This window comes from Grampus griseus (assembly GCF_964374135.1).
Source record: "Grampus griseus genome assembly, chromosome: 16".
In the NCBI taxonomy this organism is placed as follows: Eukaryota; Metazoa; Chordata; class Mammalia; order Artiodactyla; family Delphinidae; genus Grampus; species Grampus griseus.
Window position 1 is genome coordinate 72,309,666 of NC_139010.1, and position 19,161 is coordinate 72,328,826.

At 48.3% G+C, this 19,161-nt stretch overlaps 1 protein-coding gene across 1 annotated transcript in view; it reads right to left on the reverse strand.

The window, feature by feature from the left end:
* GFRA1 (GDNF family receptor alpha 1) overlaps positions 1-17,239 on the reverse strand; it is a 204,099-nt gene extending 186,860 nt beyond the window's left edge. The window contains exons 1-3 of the mRNA XM_082673720.1: positions 16,952-17,239; positions 15,776-16,069; positions 14,546-14,629 (exon numbers count right to left, since the gene is read on the reverse strand). Of these exons, the coding sequence (XP_082529846.1) occupies positions 14,546-14,629; positions 15,776-16,069; positions 16,952-16,991 (418 nt within the window). The 5' untranslated portion in view covers positions 16,992-17,239. The remainder of the gene's footprint in view (positions 1-14,545; positions 14,630-15,775; positions 16,070-16,951) is intronic.
* Between the last annotated feature and the right edge of the window lie 1,922 nt (positions 17,240-19,161).

Here is a 19,161-nt window from a genome sequence, read left to right on the forward strand (position 1 = left end):
TCACACGCGAAAAAGGTATTTCAAAAAGCCGGATCTTCGGAAAAGATACACATGACCAACCAGCCAGCATTCAAGAAGCAGTTGCCGGGTTTCCCTGGTGGCACAGTGGTTGAGAGTCCGCCTGCCGATGCAGGGGACGCGGGTTCGTGCCCCAGTCCGGGAAGATCCCACATGCCGTGGAGCGGCTGGGCCCGTGAGCCATGGCCGCTGAGCCTGCACGTCTGAAGCCTGTGCTCCGCAACGGGAGAGGCCACAACAGTGAGAGGCCCACGTACCGCAAAAAAAAAAAAAAAAAAAAAAAAAAAGAAGCAGTTGCCACTAAATCCAAAAGGAAGTCATTTCCAGGCAATGCCCTTCTGAAAGAGGATTCTAGAGGGATCTCAAACCCAGACAAAGGGGACTGAGATGAATGGATAGTGCTCAAGAATTCTGACCCTCACCTGACCCCATGCACAATATAGTAGCAGTAAGTTCACTTTCTCTGCCCAGTGACATAGCCCCCAACAGCTGTGGAATGTCAAAAACAAGGCTGCTTGGGTCTAAAGTTACCCCTCCTCCACCATTAGAGGAAAGAAAACACATTTCTGAGTCTCTCCTTCTTTATGTTTTGCTTATGAGGAACAAATGTCGACAAGATATAGGATACACTGCTCCGTTTGCCACCAAAATGCACAGACCATAATTTTATATGAAGCTACACCCACTTAATTGTGATGCATTAAGTATTATGTTCATTGTTTCTGAAAGTGGGTAGAAATGAATAATTTATTTCAGACAAAGGAAACTCTTGAATATGAAATGCCTCATCTTTTAAAATTACAATTTGGAAGACAAGAATGAAAAAATACCCATAGCCAGTGAACCTTATACTGCTAATAGAAAACAATGCTTCAACTGTTTCTACTTTGTTTGCAAACATTACGTTTTTTTAAACATTCTTGAGAATGATCAGGAAAAAGACACACTAGGTTTTCACCATGCTAGCAGCCGCTCAACACAGGGCTAGCATATCTAATGTTAATTTTCTGTGCTGGGTTTCCTGCCAACGAGTGCCTTGGCTCACCTGGAGTCCGCTCCCCAAAGCCCTGCACCCCAGTCTCGGCCACCTCCTTCCAGAGCTTTCTTTTCTTTCCTGCATCCTAGTTCCCTTTTTGCTCCTTTTCCCACTCCCTCCTTGGCACTCCCTGTGCTCTGCACCCTCTTTCTGGTTTCACCATCCCCCCAACAACTAGCACAGTGCCAGGCGCAGAGTAGGTTCTCAGAGAATGTGACTACTGTTATTTTTAGAGAAGATAATTGATGTTTTGGACTGAACTGAATTGGTGATCATCATTTCCAGTATGGCTATTGCTGTCTTTTTTTTCTTTCAGAGCAGAAAAAACCTACATCCACTCAATCTAGTATTGCTGTTTCATGCTAATTAATTGGGAGAGGAGGGAGAAGGGAGTTAGGGTGCATATAAAAGGAAGCAACCGGCATTCGCCTACCATTTCCCAAGCACTTTCCAGTGCTCTTCCTAAGTGTTACCACCAATAACCTTATGAATTGGATACTATTATTATCCCCATTTACAGGCAGAGTCTCTATTAACCCAGGGTCCCACAGCTAGTAAGTGCTGGAATGTGGAACTCAAATCTGGGTGTGTTTAACCCCAAAACCCTACTCTTTACCGCTGCTATTCTGCATTTCATAATTTCCTAGCATCATTGGGACCTCACCCTCTGTCCCTCTCCAGCCCCACCCCAATCTCTGGAATGAATACAGACAGTCTGCCTGGTGGCTCTTGAGGATAGAGCTGCCGAGCTCTGGGTGTGTTCTTACAGGAAACCGGCAGTAGCATCACCTCTCCCCTTTCCCACTCCAACAGTATCATTAAAACAATGTCATAAACACACCCTGGGCTCCAAGAAGGACAGAGAGGGTTTGCTTACTTCTTCGGAACTGCTCTGTGAGCTGTGGTAATTACTGGCTGCAGGCCCAAAGGCCCTCCTACCTCATCCTTCTCTCACCCGGCTTGCCCTGGGGTTAGTGGGCATCTCTTTCAATTAAGACACCTCCCTGCATTTAGAATCTTTGCGTTTTTATTCAGACGGTCTCTTGTGAAATGTTCTGAAGCAAGTCGAGAATGCAGTGCAGAAAACTGCCAAGTGAGGGCTTCCCCGGTGGCGCAGTGGTTGAGAGTCCACCTGCCGATGAGAGGACGCGGGTTCGTGACCAGGTCCGGGAGGATCCCACGTGCCGCGGAGCGGCTGGGCCCGTGAGCCATGGCCGCTGAGCCTGCGCGTCCGGAGCCTGCGCTCCTCAACGGGAGAGGCCACAACACTGAGAGGCCCGCATACCGCAAAAAATAAAGAAAAAAGAAAAAAAGAAAACTGCCAAGTGAGACCCAGGACTAGGGAGCCAGAAGAATAAAATAGTACATAGAAAAGAAACAAGCCATACATCGAGTCCTCCCAACAGGCGGACCACAGACAGGTAGGTCAGGGCCATCTCTCCCAGCCAAGAGGACAGCTCTGGCCTGGAGATCCAAACGCCCATGCCTGACCACTGTCCCCAGATCAGAAAGCAGAAGCCCATCCTGATTCCAGGCTAGAGGGCAGCCCTGGGGTTGGGACTGGGGCTTTGCAGAAGGCAGATGGGGAGCCATTCCTCTGGGGGGTCCAAGACTGTCCACATTCCCACTGACCTCCAGGCTGCCTCCTTTCACCAGCTAGGTCACTCAGTGTCTAAGGGGCCCCACTGAACAATTTTCAATGCCACCCTTTCTCCTGTTACAAGCCAAAATGCCTCTGAGCATGAAGACTTTTCATGAGCTGACTCCAGGCCACCCTGCTTCCCGCACTCACTCCTGCGGCACCTCTCTGCTCTGTTGTCACCTGCTCTCCATGTGCCTCAGTCCCTTCCCAGGACCACCCTGTGAGGCCCAGGCGGCCTCACTGACTGCTGCTCCTCTGCCGACCCTGGGCCCCTAAATGGGGAGCTGTGTGCACTGGGTGCCTTGTGCATCTTTTCCCCCCAAGGAGAAGGTGTGGGAGAGAGAAGCCATCAGGAGCTGAGGCAAACAGGTACCTTCTGAGGTGAGGAGTTACTAATCCTAACAGCAGACCTATGTCTCTGTCTAGTCTGGAAGCAGACCCCTGTGTGTGCTTTTATGACACAAAACTATATACAGTTGAACCATATGAAATGTGTGCTATTCTACCACGCTGGCCTACAAAAACGGCAATTTCAAATGATTCGACGTAAAACTCCCAACAATGCTGAGTTTCATTAGCCATCATCCTTCCCTGGTTCTTCTGAGACAAAGGCCAAGCCCCTGAGCGTGGCAAACCTGCCTCTCTGCTCAGCTCTTCTCCCACCACTGCTCATACCGAGGGCCCCTGCCATAGAAAGCAGCTTATTACAGGACCCTGGACACTCAGTGCCTTTGTCCATGCTGTTGCCGCTGCCTAGAATGCCCTCCCCAACCACCCCTCCTTATCAAACTCCTATCTACTCCTCAAAGCCCAGTTCAGAGTCTCCTTCAGCAAGCCCTCTCTGACCCATAACTCCATCTAGTCAGTTATTCCCGTCTTAGGGCTACATCTGAGCCTTGTATGGGGTTTTATTCATTCACCTACCACTTTGCAACAAAACTTATTTGTTTTATACCTAAAACAAACAAGAGAATTCTTAAAAGGCAATGTCAGGGTCCTATTTACCTCTGAATCACCTAAGGCCTCTCACTAGGCTCATAGTAAGTTCTCAATAAATACGTGATGAATGAATTTGGCAGAAATGCCATTCCATCACACCAAAATACTGAGAGATAAGAGATATCACAGAAACTGACCAATTCTTCTCTTCATTATATTATACTTATTTTATATATAATATATAATATATATTACATATGTGTATATCATACACATACACACATATATAACTCAGCACAAAGCGTCTAAGACTTCTTCATGCAGTCTGTGCTCTTGACTTTCAGGGATTATCTCTCTGGTTGTACGTATGCAAATGGACACTGCAGCATGGGTTCTGGAGCCAGACTTCCTGGGTGAGAATGTGGCTCTACCCATTCTTAGGCGTGTGCCCTCAGGCCAGCTCCTTACTTGGATCTCAGTTTCCTATCTACCGAGTGGGGCTAAGAACACCTTCTACTAAACAAGGTTGACACAAGTTATTGCACGTAAAACACCTAGCTCATTGCCTCTCACCGCTGTTGTAATGACTATTTTTATTTCTTTTAAGGTCTCGTAGGGAGGGTAACCATTTTCAATTGGGAGTACGTTTGGAGTTCCGGCCTGTTCACTCCTTCTCCCATTCAAATGCCACTTGCCATTCCTAAGCAAACAAGAATACAATGGTTCCATCAAGGACTCTCCAGAATTCTCCAATCTCCTGGTATCCTCTTATAAAGAGTGTATTTGAAACGCATACTAACAGGGATCAATGGAACATTTCATAAACATGGGCTTTAAGAAACCTGCTGGCCTATTCCTACAAAGAATGCAATCAATACCTATTTTCATACATAATTAACTGTACACAAAACGATCATGTACAAAAGGCAACAGAAATCACAGTTGGCACGGTGTTTCTTAGACCACTAGGAGGGACGTAAAGGAAAGTAGTACCAGCGTGACGGAAGACAAATGAATAACGTATTAGGTCACCTTAAAGTGGGACTAAAGTGTGTATTCCTTTCTTTACCACTGTGTAATGCTATTTATATGACAACATGACAAAAAAAAAATGGCCCTAGGCATTCTGCTCTACTTTAGAAACCTTCCATCTCACACTGAAATGAAAAAAGATACAATCCAGAAATCTCTTCTCTGGTTAATATTTCTGCAGTTCCGCAGGAATGGTTTTAATAGCGTGCATGTTCTGGATTTTGCTTGTCAATTAAGAACCGATCGGAATGCAAGGCTAAATATTAAAATAATAGATACTGGCTTATATTTCAACTTTAAAGGTTTTTTGTCAAATAGTGTTTTAAGGTGGAAGACAGAGGAAGGGAAACTGGGAATTAAGGAGGTAGAGTAGGATCTAGACAGTTCCTCCTTAATAAAGGATCAGGTTGGTACTTAAAATTTCATCACATAACAGTAGAAAGAGCACAGGCTTTGGAGATGCAGAGATAAGATTCGAAACTTAACTCTTCCACTTACTGGCTGTGTGGCACTGAGAAAATTAATCAACCTCTCTGATCTCAGGTTTCCCTCTCAAAAATCAGAGATCATTATACCTACCTTTTAGCATGATTGGGGACCAAAAGGAAATAATGGCCTTGAACAGGCAGCCCAGCCCGTGCAGGGCACTCAGGGGCTCCCCAGGGAACTCCTCTCCCCAAACTTACCTCCTCTTTAAAGAGACTGCAGGTCTGGAGATAACACAGCTCTAGGACTACGGGCAGAGTCCCAGAGGCAACTGTGGTTTGACCAAAAATAGGCCATTTGACCAAATGATTAAAAGTCTGTCATATGCTAATGCTTGGACAGGGCGGACCGAGGGCCAATTTAGTAGGAGTAAATTGCAATTGATTTTCGAAGAAATTGCTTGTTCTCTTGCCTTTCCTCAGCTGTGTCACACTCTCTCACCCGTAGCTGCCTTTGTCACAGCCAGAACCAACTGAAACACGTGTCAAGGAAGATCTTTTTGAGGCAAAATGTTTAATAACACAGACATCCACACTCACACACACTATAAATATACACACACAGGAACAGGCAGATATATACATATATATCTGTGCATGTGTATATACATGTTTATATAGATGTTCTAGAGGGCTCAAATTTAGAAACAATTCTGTACCATGACCGTACCCTTCTGTGTGTTTTACAAATCCCTCTGTGGGTAGAGAGCTATCCTGAGTCATTTTTATTTTTACAACAGCCTACTATTTGAAGAAAGATCAGAAAAGAGCATACCCCTAAAATCTCCTCTCCATGCTTTCCCCAGCCCGATCTGTGCAAATCCCTGGCTATGAAAAGAAAATGGTTAAAAGATCAAAGAAGATAAAAAATCATAAGAATAAAGGTTAACAGTGGCTGCTTTCACCCCTAATTTCTGATATGGTGATAGACCCTCTTAGAACATTAATTAGAATGGGAAGAGAGATGAAAGAAATGCCCAGGGGACATAATAAATTAGCCCCTTATGCAAATTACCCATTCGATCTCATCACTGACCCAGCTAGTTGAGTCTCTAAATTACGGGAAGCGGTTAGCTTCTTTAACAAAAAATTCCAGACAAAAGATTAATTTTTTTTTTTAATCTGAAGGCTGAGAGGGTGTAAAGCGACAAATAATTTCTCAGTTTTCCTTGCAGACAATTCTGAAGGGGGCCAAAGATATGAAAATCAACATTCTGGCCACTGGCTCCTGTTACCAGAGACCTATTAAATAACCCTTGTTCTGAAACAATTCCGAAACAATGGACAGCCACCTGCTTAACTAAAGTCGAAGGCTGTGCTTCTCACCCTAACTGTGTGAACAAAGTCTGGTATCCTAAAAGGGGCCGAGGGGCAGGTGAAGGACAATTTTAAAGGAGGTAGGGAAATGCCAGGAGATGGAGAGTTTCAAATATCCATTTAAAAACAAACACATACCTAATTTTACTTGTCATCACTGTCCTAGACAATTTATGTATTACTGTCCTAGAAATTTATGGAACTCTCAGTTTTCTTATCAGTAAAATAAGGGGATTGGACTGGAATGACCTCCAAAAGTCCTACGGCACCTACAATCCAGGGATTTTATTTACCCCTTTGTTTTCACACAGTACTTCTGATAATTTAATTTGTTTAAATATAATCTTATGACATGCATTTTGTCTTCTGAACTCACTCCTGGCTTCCTTTCCTCTCTCCTACTATCATTTTCCCCTTTTCCTTATTTTCTCCTCTTAGTTCTTATTTTATCTTCTTCCATGTATTCAAATGAGATGCTTTAAATACATTCTGGTTCAAAGTAAGGTACATATTGAATAAATCATACTTTATAAATGTTATTAATATGAAAAATATATATGGCAAGATGATGAGTTTCTCTAGCATGAAGAAAAGGCTAGAAAGAAAAACTGTAAGTCGCAGAATAATACAAGATTCACTATGCAGGCCCTTAGAGAAAGAAGGAAAATGTGTTACAGGTCATCCTCATCCACTGCCCTCATTTTACAAGAGGAGATGTGTCTAAGGAAGGGCAGACACTTGCCCAAGGTCACCAGCTAGTTAGAGGTAAAGCTGGAAGCAGAACACAATCTCCTGACTCCTGGACCAGTGCTCTTTGGACCAAACAATCCCAGTAACTTCTCTAGAGAATTCGCCACTGTATCCCAAAGAACAAAAATGGACATCCTTTGGAAAGAATGAGCTTTGACAGCAGAAAAATTAAGAGATGGCAGAAAGAAATACTTCAGAGGACTAAAGAAAAGGAATGAAGACAGACATATTGGCTATAAATAATTTTGCACCTTGTAACAATCTTCAGTTCATGCAATTACCTGTCACTCACTGATGTTTTATCTCCCCTCTTCTGGTAACGGGACCTACAGTAACTCTATGCAAAACATTCCACTGTCTCTAAGTTCACAGCCTGCACTGGAACATTCCGGCCTTTGCCAGAAGTATCTAGACAGTGGAATGACCTGATGCTTTACTCAAGAAACTTCTTGAGGTTGACAGTTAATCTAAATAATAAAATTTGCCTTTAGGAAGTGGCCAGTGACACAAGAAGACACAGATTCCTCAGGTCATAAGGCAGGTAATAAGAAAGCATGTGTAGACTACAACTCCATTTTTGTAAAAAAGGGAAAAAAAAGATAAATATATACACACACACACACACACACACACACACACATATAGGAAAAAAATCTGAAAAGGCTTGTATCAGATGTTTACAGTGGTTATCTTTGAGAGCAGAGACTATGAGTGGTTTAAATTTGCTTTCCTTTTCTATCTGTTTGTAATTTCTTATTGTTGTACAATAAAAATGGGTCGCTGAGGGGCTGGAGAGCGAGAGGATAAAAGCCAAAAGTAGTGGTGTGTGAAAGTGAAATGTAAGTGTACTTAGCAGAGCCTGTGGAGACGGAAGCCTCTCCCAGCTTTAAGGCATGCCCTTCTCAGGGAGCAGTAATTCTCCCTGCTATGAGGGGCGTTGCAAAGAAGATTTATGGGGAGAGGTTAGAAGAATGGGAATCAGTCAAGCTGAGAAGGGTAGGCTGATCACAAGAATCCTTAAGCACAGGAAGGGCTCCCACCCCGGGTGATAGCCAGCTGCAGCGGACTCACCTCCGACCAAAGAGCTTAAGGAAGGATAGGGCCCCAGAGGAACAGGGGGATTCAGAGCAGGAAAAAGGAAGACCTTACCCAAAGGGGATTTAAGACTCAAACTGGGTTATTAAGAGATAGGGCTTCCTCCAGGGCCCTTTATATATTGGATGGATTTCTTATTTCTTGTCCAAGCTGGTTTATGAGCAGCCTTCCTGAGAGCTTGGGGTTGCTATCCTTTTCAAGACATAGGATCCTTGTTCCCTGACCCGGGAATACGGTCTGTGGAAAAAGAGTCCCACTCTTGGAGTCAGGAGTGAGCCAACAGCTAACACGGCCTTGGTACAGCATTAAAAATGACTGAGATTTGGGCTTCCCTGGTGGCGCAGTGGTTGAGAGTCCGCCTGCCGATGCAGGGGACACAGGTTCGTGCCCCGGTCCGGGAAGATCCCACATGCCGCGGAGCGGCTGAGCCTGTGAGCCATGGCCGCTGAGCCTGCGCTCCGCAATGGGAGAGGCCACAACAGTGAGAGGCCCGCGTACCGAAAAAAAAAAAAAATACTGAGATTTATTGAGAACCAATTATAGTTCAGGCACTAAGCAAAGCATTTTACATATAGCCTTTTTAATTCCCAAGAACCTGTAAGCGAGGCATTATCATCATCTCAACTTACATCCAAGAAGTCTGAGGTACAATGATATCAAATGACCTGCCCAAGACAAAGTAAGCGGCAGAGCTGGGGACGCACCCAGGTGAGTGGAATTCCAGAGCACATGTTCCTTCACCATCGCGTACAAAGATGAAGAGGCGTGAAGCTGCCCAGAGCACTGGTGGGACAGCAGCCGGTCAACCTGGGTTGTTCAGACATGGGGTCGCTGGGGTGAGATAGAAGGTCGATTAATAGAAGAATCTATGAAGGGAGGGAGACTGAAACCAGATCATTCCTGGAAGTCACCAAGGTGTTAAGGTAATATCTGGCAATGGGTGGCCAGGTTGGACTGGGAGAGACTAGACACAAGGGTGGGGCCAGGAAGAAGGCCAATGCGAAGTTCAAGTAGAAGATAAGGTGGGTAGATTAAGGGAATGGAGAGAGAAGAGCAATCCAAAAGACAGCAGGCAATTTCAGCAGGACTTAGCGATGGGTCCAGCGGAAGGAGTGAGGAGGGTAGAGGAGATGCTGGAGATGATTCCAAAGCTTATGAGTTAGGCAGATGATGCCATTACATAAGACAGGAGACTCAGGAAGAGAAGGATGTAAGGAGAAAAGGGGAGGGATGATGAGATCCTTTTTGGATGTGCTGACTTGGAAGTAACTGAGATACATCCAGATGGAATCATCCAGGATTCAGCTGGAAATGCTGGTTTAGAGCTCAGGAGAGGATGGCGTAGGAGGGGAGGCTCTGAGTCATCGTTGTACATGGTAGCTGAGGTCCCAGATATGGATGAGGTTTGTCCAGAGAGCATGCAGGAGAGAAAGAGGCCGGCACTGATCTCCCCAAAGGCAGTGCCAAGTAAAGGTTCTGGAGGTGACCCTCAAGCAGTGTGGCCCTGGCCAAATTGCTTCCCCTCTTTGAACTTCAGTTCTGTGAAAGCAGAGGATTAGACGATCTCTACGTCCTTTCTCTGATATTCAACCACTCATGGTTAATGAGACGCCTGCTCAGAACCAGGAAAGATGCTCGGTGCTGAGCGAACACCCGCCATTACAAGCAAATCCCCGACTTCCCAGTGGGAAAGACAGACACATAAATAAGTCCTCTCGATAGTCTGTGATTAACAGCTATCATAAAGGCAAGAGTGAATTGTAGCATGAGAGAGTCCTGAGTGGAAGTGCCTGTCTGGGGGAATTCCAGCATGGCCCTCAGAGATGAAACCTGATCTTGGTCTTGAAGAACTAATAGAAACCTCCCAAACAAAGGCAAAGCCAAGTGTCAAGGCATGGGAAAGTGAACGCACATGAAATATCTGGAAATGGATTGCTCAGTGAGCTTGACCGGAGAGGTGATGTGGCTTAGAGAGGAAGGGCAGGGCCAAGCTAGCCTACAAAGGAATTTACCATATGCCAGGATAGATAAAAAAGAACTTACAGGAGTTCTCAAATATAGTGACAACATGATTAGAGAGCTGAGTGGAAAGGAGAGGGCCACCATATACCCCTAGCAGCTGGTATTTACCAGCCCTTCTCTCTTATCATGATTTGACAAGACAGCAGATGACCTTATAAGGCTCTCCTTCAACATACAAACATTTTAAGAAAGTTTCTGTTTAACAGTTACACATATATGATGGTACATTAAAACAGAAATGCTAAACATGGCTCATTATTGATAGCATCATTCAAAAAGGGGACAGACTCAAAAGAGGGTTTAGGGGCATCTGATTCCGGGCAAAGCCATTTCCAATTACTTGGGGACCAATCTCAAGATCCTAAGGCTTCCTGGGAAGGTCTAAGCCACTCCTGGGACTTGGCAGGGAAATGGTGGCAAAGCCAGAGACCTAGACCTTTGTCGTTCACTAAATCAGATTTAGGATGTTCAAATCCCAGCATCAGGACCAATAAAGATGTTAAGAAAAAAAAAAATCCCAGCATCACTCTTTCCCCATGATCTCTCCACTTGACTCTTGTTTACAATACCATCAACTTTGATTACATTTGAGGAAGGTCTGGCATTTCTTGATTCTTCTCTACAAAATCTAACCTCCCAATCAATACTTTTAAACACTGGAGCCCTTTTTTTAATCTCTCGCTGCCACAGAGGGCCTTACATCCTCCCTCTGATCCTCCATCTTCAGGCTTTTCTCTGCACCCATCGCACTTTCCAAATTTCTCCTTCTTTGCTCTCACCCTCCAGAGAGTCCAAAAACATTGCAGACAGGCTCATCTTCCTTTCAAATCACTATTTCTTGCTGCTTCTTGAACGTTTGTGAAGAAGAAAAGGTGAGGCAGAATGGAGGTTAAAGAGCAGAGTTGTGGCTGAGAGACACAGATGTGAAACACCACCTGATAGGTCCATCCTCTGAGCCTCTGAGCGCCCACAGAGCTCTGCCCTCTTGGCTCCCAAGACACATTCCTTGTTCTCTCCTCTCCTCCAACGTCCTCGTGCACTGGCTCACTTCTTCCGTTGTGTCCTCTAGCCCACTGCCTGGTGAGGCCCCTAAAAACCGCACCAGCATCCGCGCACAGAAAAGGCACTTCCTAGAGCCCTTCAAAGCGCCTTAGAGGCCGACGCTTCTGCTTCCGCTATTGCGTTTCCAGGAGAGTAATCCCTCCGACCTCCCACTGCAGTTCTCACCAGACGAGGCTGCTTTATTTCCCTTCTGTAGCTCAGGCCTCAGATGACAGTTTTTAGATTCTACCTTATTCTTGTTCCCTTCCTTGTTCCTGCCATGGATAATACCTCCATATGGCCTTTTAACTGGTGATCAAGTAAACAATGGCAAAGGTGGCTGTGGGTTTGAAGAGTCCAAAAAAATGGAAACTCAAGAACGTCAAACATGTCTTGTTCGGTGAGAGGATTCAGCTCACACTTAGTGTATGTGGATAAACATCCTCTTCCCCTTGGGCAGAGAAATCCAAATATGGAAACTCGGATTACTACCCTATCTGCAAAAGGCAAAGGCCCTGTTGTCCTGGTTACCTCAGAGACTCTCAAGACAGAGAGATTCTCATCAACCACAACACTCATCACCCTGAACCTCTGTCCCTCTCCATCCTACAAATGCCAAACGGGGTAATATGCATTACTCAGTGACTTAAAACCTCTCAAGGCTCCATTTGGCTTTCCTATACCCACTTAAGGAACACAGTCACTGTCAGAGGTCAAAGCTCATTACAGCTGGAACCTAAATCCAACGCCCTTGAGATATGAAATGTAGCTCTAGACAAGACCTTCCTGGCTCTGAGTAATTCATTATGGCTTCTGAGACGTCGGCAGGCTGGGTCTCACAAACCGAGGATCATATTTGCTATGAAAAGACACCGGTTTGAGAGAGGGATCCAAACAAATGAACGAGGGGGGCTTGGTCCGTGCGGAAGAATTTCTGACATTCGTCAAAGAAATCCAGACAAGTCAGTGGTATCCGAGAATGACCAAGTCACTTTCAGTGGAGAATGAATGCAAGGATTGAAAAGAGCAAATGTAGGAGCACAGAGGAGGGATTCTGAAGGTGTCCTCAATCTTCCCTCAGAATCATGGGCTGTTAGGACTGGAGATTCTTACTCCAATGACCTCATTATACCAAGAAAAGAGAGACCCAGAGAGGGGGAAATGAGTCTATTGCAGCCCTATAGCTCATAACAGTTTTGAAATTAAAACCCAAATGAACCTTCCTCCTTACCTAGTTCCTCACTCTCACTGTCCCTGGGGAGGTTCGTATCCTTCCAGGCATCAGTACAAAGACTGAGGAGTAATGCTTCCGTGGAGCAGGCAGCCAGCAAGAGGCACTGCCCCTCGCGGTGCCAGGAAAGCCAGGTTGGTTCCTGGCACCCCATCCTAGTTCCTACTGGCCTGCTCCCATGATCGCTCAGAGGGTCATACACTCTTGTCTGTGCATCCCCGCTTCACTGCCTTCAGCCACTGTCCTGGCTGGGCCAAAGGGACAGACAGCGTTAATAGGGATTTGCGGTGGAAGTTATCAGCATTATTCAGGATAATATATGAACACCTCTGATACTAAACTTGCCCCCTTATATTTTATCTTGAAACAGACCCCACACACACACACACACACACACACACACACACACACACTCTTCCTCTGAACCAAAAGCATAATACAGAGGAGTGCTTCTCAAGCTCCATGTGCATACAAAGCACCCAGCCCAGGGATCTTCTTAAAATGCGAATTCTCATTCAGTAGCTCTGGGATGGAACCTGAGATTCCACACTTCTAACAAACTCCCAGGTGATGTCCGAGCTGCTGGTCTGAGAACCACATTCTGAGTAGCAAGGGGCAGATGTTACAAAGTCTTGCAAACAAATATAGGTTTAAATTCTCGTTCCACCAATTAGGAGCTCTGTGATCTTGGGCTGGTTTCCTAAGTTCACCCTGCCTCAATCATCTCATCTCTAAAATGGAAATAACAATATCTAAGATGCACTTGATGATGACTACATAAGTTAATGATGAAGAGATCTTAAACAGTACCTGGAACATAATAAGAGCTTAATAAATGTCAATTGCTGCCTGCCTCTAAGATTCACGAGGGCAGATATGACATCTGTCTGGCTCATTGCCAAAATCCCAAAGGCGAGAATGTATATAGAATGGATGTCTGTGAATGAATGAACGTGTGTATAATACACCCACACATAATTTCAGTATTTACATACTTCCTTGGTTCTATGTCTTTCTGCAGGAAAACATAAAACATTTAGAACACCAGAACACTCTCACCAGTACCAAACCACCATATCTCATAGAAACAAATTCAACGTGAACCACCATGGTTAACCAAGAAACATACAATTTGTGATGGCTATATATACTTGAGAAAAAGTCTTAACTGTAAACAAAAAAGTCAACATCAGTCTGGAATCTCTATGTCATTAAGGGAAATCACTGCCTTACTCATTATTTATGGGGTTGTCTGAATGTAGATGTTATGAAAAACTTAATTCGAAAACTAAGGTCACTTCCAAACCACATGTAGATTTGCAAAGAGAGACAAAACAGACTATGGGAATTGAGACCACTTTTGAAAGGTCAGTAATACATTCTCCTGTATACGTACACACTTGCTCAGGAAAAATTAGAAACAAAACAAAAAACTGCTAACAAATGGTTGAGCTTAATCTTTTAAATCAAAGGCAGACAAGTGAGTTCAACCAAAATTCTTCAACAATCTAAGATTATCTTCAGGTGTCTCGTAAAGAAAAGTGGCATCATTTAAACATGTCCCATTTCCAGGGAGGCACTGTGTACAGTATGCAGCAAGAAGGGAATACGATTGCCACCTACAGACAGAAGTGGCACTCCCTTTGCAAGAGTTGGCCAATCATATTTTAACGTGGAAAAAAAAAATTCAACAAAGTCACCTCCTTCCAACCTCTCTCAAACCACCACACAACATTACTTCATTTAGAATTACTTTCAAGTCATACAATCATCTCTAGGCATTCTGCCTCTTCATTATCATCATCCTATTTCTAATTTCCCAGAAACACTGTGCCATTCAACTATCTACTTATACACTACTTGAGAGCCAAAGAGAATGTAAGCCAATAGATTTCAAGCAGGCGAAGGCATCAGAGTGAAAGTATAAATCTGCTTACCTGGTATGAATGGGACTACCCGGAATATATCAGACAATCTGCTGTTAACTGGTTCATACGGGGAATCTTCAAGCAGATCATTTCCTAAAAACAACAGAAAGACTGGACTCAGATCTGGAAAACAGATATATTTCAGTCAGTTTTCGTTACTGAATCTGAATTCTAATTATGTTATGATTGTGTAACAAAAAGATACTGAAACTTTCAAAGATTTCAAATGCCTCTATTTGGCTCTGGTTATTTCTCTTCACTCCCTCTGCCTCTGTTGTCCTGGCTCTCCCCATAGTGCCATGAAAACATTGGAGAGCAACCCAGCCTGATCTTGCCAGAAAACTCTCCCACTCTTTGCAAAGGAATGAAATCAGAGAGGAAGGGACCAGTGACGTCACAAGCCCAGCTTGCCTCCAGGAGCCAATAGAAGAACAAAGCTGGCCCTTTTTCTTACTCCCAAAAAATGCCATGCAGTCAGAAAGCAGGTACCCTGGCTATTAAACACTACGTCTCTGAAACAGGTTTTCATTAGTAGGTTCTGGAGGAAGTGGCAGCTGAGAGGTCAAATCTGTATATTACAAATTTTGAGCCTCAGACTCAGTGGAGAATGAATGCACTGAATGTTTGAGTCAGATTTACAAACGTGACCCACCTCTGGCACACAAGGACCGAAAAACTGCCCCTGTAATGGATGGCTATGACAAGTAGACCTTGCCCTCTCTGAGCCACTTCTGCACTAACCAAGGCTGAACTACACCAGCTGGTTTAAGACTCAGGTAATCTAAGATGACAAAATTTTTTTTCCCCACATCTGCCTTTGATTAGGTTTGAGGGGGGTAAAGATAGAATAGATTCCACTGGACCTTTCATTCTCAATTCTTTATCTTATGTCAGTATAACAGAAGGAAGGAAGAGAGGGGGGAAATCCAGGCAAGATGCAGTGGAAGCCTTTGGATTACCCTGGGAAGCCAGGCCTTTAACGGATTCCTACTCCGATGTTCCGACCAAGTTTCAAAGAGGTCAGCGGGGTCCCTGGGACGTCCCTTCACCCCCTCACGGGTTTTCCAACAACCAGACCGGCAGCAAACACCAGCTGCCCACGTCCCTGGGGGCCAATGAAAGGTCCTCATTCTGCAGCTGGGGAGAAGTGAGTGGAGGATGAGGTCAGCCGGACCCCGGGCCTAGGGACCCGCCTGCCTTCAGGGGCTGGGGGAGGGGGAAAAGAAGACGGTCGCGTACCCTGCAGGCTCTGGTACATGCTCCAGTAGATGCGCAGACAGTTCTTCTCCTTCTTCATACCCCGCTTGCAGCGGCAGTTATAAAGCGACTTCTGTTTGAGGGCCTCCATGGCGCTGCGGCACTCGTCCTTGGCCTCCAGGCCCGATGTCAAGCTGAAGTTGGTCTCCTTGCCCGCCACGCACTGCCTGAGCGTGCGGTACTTGGTGCTGCAGCTCTGCTCTTTCAAGCACTGATCGCTGGCTTTCACGCAGTCCAGGCGATCCCCGCCGCTGACCTCGGCCGACAGGAGCACGTCTTGTGGGGGGGAGGGGAGGGAGCGTGAGTGCGGCTGGGCTGGGGCGCGGTGCGCCAGCCGTGGGGGAGGACGCGCGCAGGAGCAGCCTTCTGCGGCTCCCGGCTCCCGGAGCGCGTCCGCCCCCCTACGCCTGGGGGGTCCATCTTCCCGCCCGGGCACCTCCTGCCGCTAGTCTCCCCCTACCCAACCCCCGGGGCGCCCCGAGGCTTTGCGGGCTTTTTGCGGTTTGCCCGCGAGCCAACGCTGCCCACCGCGCGTGCAGGCCCTGCGCCCCGGGACCGACCAGCCTCAGCGGCTGCTCGGCCTCCAGGGCCGCCCTCCCGCAGTTCCCGGCTCCAGCCACTCTCTCGGCCCGGCCCGACTGAAGCCCGGGGGCTTTCGCCAGGGGAGAACGGCGGCGGGCTGGGCGTTGCACGCGGAGAGGGTGAGCCCTGATACCCGGCCCGCCCGGCGGGGAGCACCGAGATGCTATTCCAGGAAAAGTTTTCCCTTCCAAGTTTGCTCTCCTGGCCCGGTGCTCGCCCACACCCCACCTGCCCCCCCGCGCCTCCGCAAGCTCCCCGGGACTTGCAAGGGGCGTCGGGCTTGGGGCTGGAGGGCTCGGACGCTTTAATTTCCCGCCAGGCTAGGTCATTAAAAACGTAGGAAACAAAAACCAAGGAAGAAAAACTGCGGGCGAGTGCCGCGCCACCCCTGCCCCACCCCCCAGCCCGGGGTGCTGAGGATTCAGGATCCCCTTCCCCAAAACGAAACTTCGCGGTCCCACACCCACCGCGCCCGCGCCGTAATTTTTTTTGGGGGGAGGGGGTACTGGGGGGCTGCCTCTAGTACTCCCCAAGAAGACTCAGCGGATAAGAAAGCTAGCGGCGGCCTCGACTTACCCAGAAGCGGCAGTACGAAGTACAGGGTCGCCAAGAACATGGTGCCGGCGCGCAGCTGGTCCCCGCCCCCCCGAAAATCCAGAGCTGCCGCTGGGTCTCGCCGAGGGAGCTCAGCACGCAGCGATTCCCGGACGGCCGCGCTGCTCTGGCCGCCCGAAGTTCAGCTCCATCCAATGCGAGAGGAAACTCCCCGGTCCGTCCGCCGCTACCGCCGCCGGCGACTCAGCTCCGAGCGGGCTGCTGGCTAGAGGGCGGGAGGCGGTTCCGCTTTTAGAGGTTCAGGTCCGACCCAACCTGGAAGGGAGAGCGCGCTTTGAAACGAGAGCGGAGAGTGCTGGAGCCTCCCCGCCCCTCTGCCCTCCCCTGCTCCCGCCTAGGGGGACTTTTTAGCGCCCGGGTGAGGGCCCACCCCCTGCCCGGGTCGGGGCGCGGGGAGGGGGTGCCGGGGGTGCATGTGCGTGTATTCCGGGGAGCCGCCTGCACGGGCAGGGTGGAGGCTGGAGAGGTCGGAGGCGGGCTCCCGAAGTCCAAGGGGGTGTTTATTGGGTCCAACCCAAGAGGCTGAACGCAAGCAAATAAATAAATAACGTTACTTTCCGAGCGGGGCGAGCGGAGCCGGCCGCTTCCTGGAGTCTAAGCACTCGGCGGCGGCAGCTCTTTCTCGCGGAAAAAGCCCCTTCTCCCGGGAAAACCCCTTCTCCCGGGAAGTTCGCCACCCCCCTCGTTGCGCCAGCTAGCTCGCTCAGCCAGCCCTCCCCACCCAAACCACCAATCGCTGCCCCCCATCGCTGTATCCCCTCCTCCCCGGGCTCGCCTCCGTTCCGAGGCAGCCTGGAGAGGGGGAACCTACGTCCCGTTTGGGGTCGAAACCCGGCTCCTGCGCCCCTACCGCCGCTCGGTCCTCTGCTTGCTCCTTGGCGTCCGCGCCGCGCATACACACTAGCCCAGCGCCCTGGCGTCCGGCACATCAACGCTGCCACCCAGGCCGAACGCACGGGCCCGCAGCCCCGGAGCGCCAGGGCAGGTGCAGCCCCGCGCCGCGCACGCCCCTGGGCCCCAAAGTTGAGGGGCGCCTACAAGGGGGGTAGAGGGGAGTGGGGGAGTGGCGGCGGGTTCCCAAGCCGACAGAATGAGAAAACTCTCTCCAAATGCCACCAACCTGGGCTCAATCGACCGTTTCCAGCTGCAGCGAGAAGCCAGTTTATTTATTTATTTATTTGGGTGGGAGGTGTTGTCGCCCTCTCCTTCCCTTTCCAGGCTCACGTCTCTGCGCTACGAAGAAAGATGCAGTAATCTCCGAGAGCTCAGAAGATCGATTTGGGCCAGGATGATTTCCCAGCAGAGCCCCGGCTCGGATGCCCTTTAGGGATGTTAGTGTTTATTGGGAGATGCGCGGCGGGCAGCGGGTTCCGAGGCCAGAGTTCTTTGCCAGAAGCCCCTCCGCCTGCCCCTGCCACCCCGCAGCACACCGCCAGCCCCCTCTGATACTCGCCGGCAGGGACGCCGCAGATACACACACTCGCGGGCGGTGGGACCCGGGGCCAGATCCCGCCAGCGCGCACAGGACACACAGCGCTCTGCAGCCGGCCGCTAGCGCCGCTTAGTCTCTCTGTCTGTCTCTCTCTGTGTCTGTCTCTCTCACACACACGAGGGCACAATGCACAAGGGCTCTTTCTTTCTCCGTCCTAGCGCAATCAAACCAGACCCTTCTTCCGAACATAAAGTTTTTCCCCACGTCACTCGCGGCTGTGACTCCAAGACTTGGCGTGTTAAAAACACACTCAGACCCAGGCCCTCGGAGCTGCGATCGCGGGATGCGCCCACCCAATCATCCACCAACGCGCTCACACTCACAGATGCACACGCAGCCTTTACCTCTCTCCTCGAGCTTGTACAAGGAGACAAAAGCGGAACCCCTGACCCACTGCATTTAAACCGCGTCAGACCTGACTCTGGGAAATTTATAAACTGACCTCCATCTTGGCTGTTTCAAAAGTAAATTTTAAAATAATAATAAATTTAAAGGTTCAACACACGCACAGCCCTTCACCCCAATCCTTGGGACCACTCGTTCTCAGCCGGGCTGCCTACGCAGCTACCGCGCCCTGAACACACGCTCCCCTCCTCACACGCCGGGTAGGGAGGGGGGCGCCCGGGACACCGAAGTCTACGCTGTGTCCAGAGAGGGGTCTGGGAAACAGCCCGCAGTC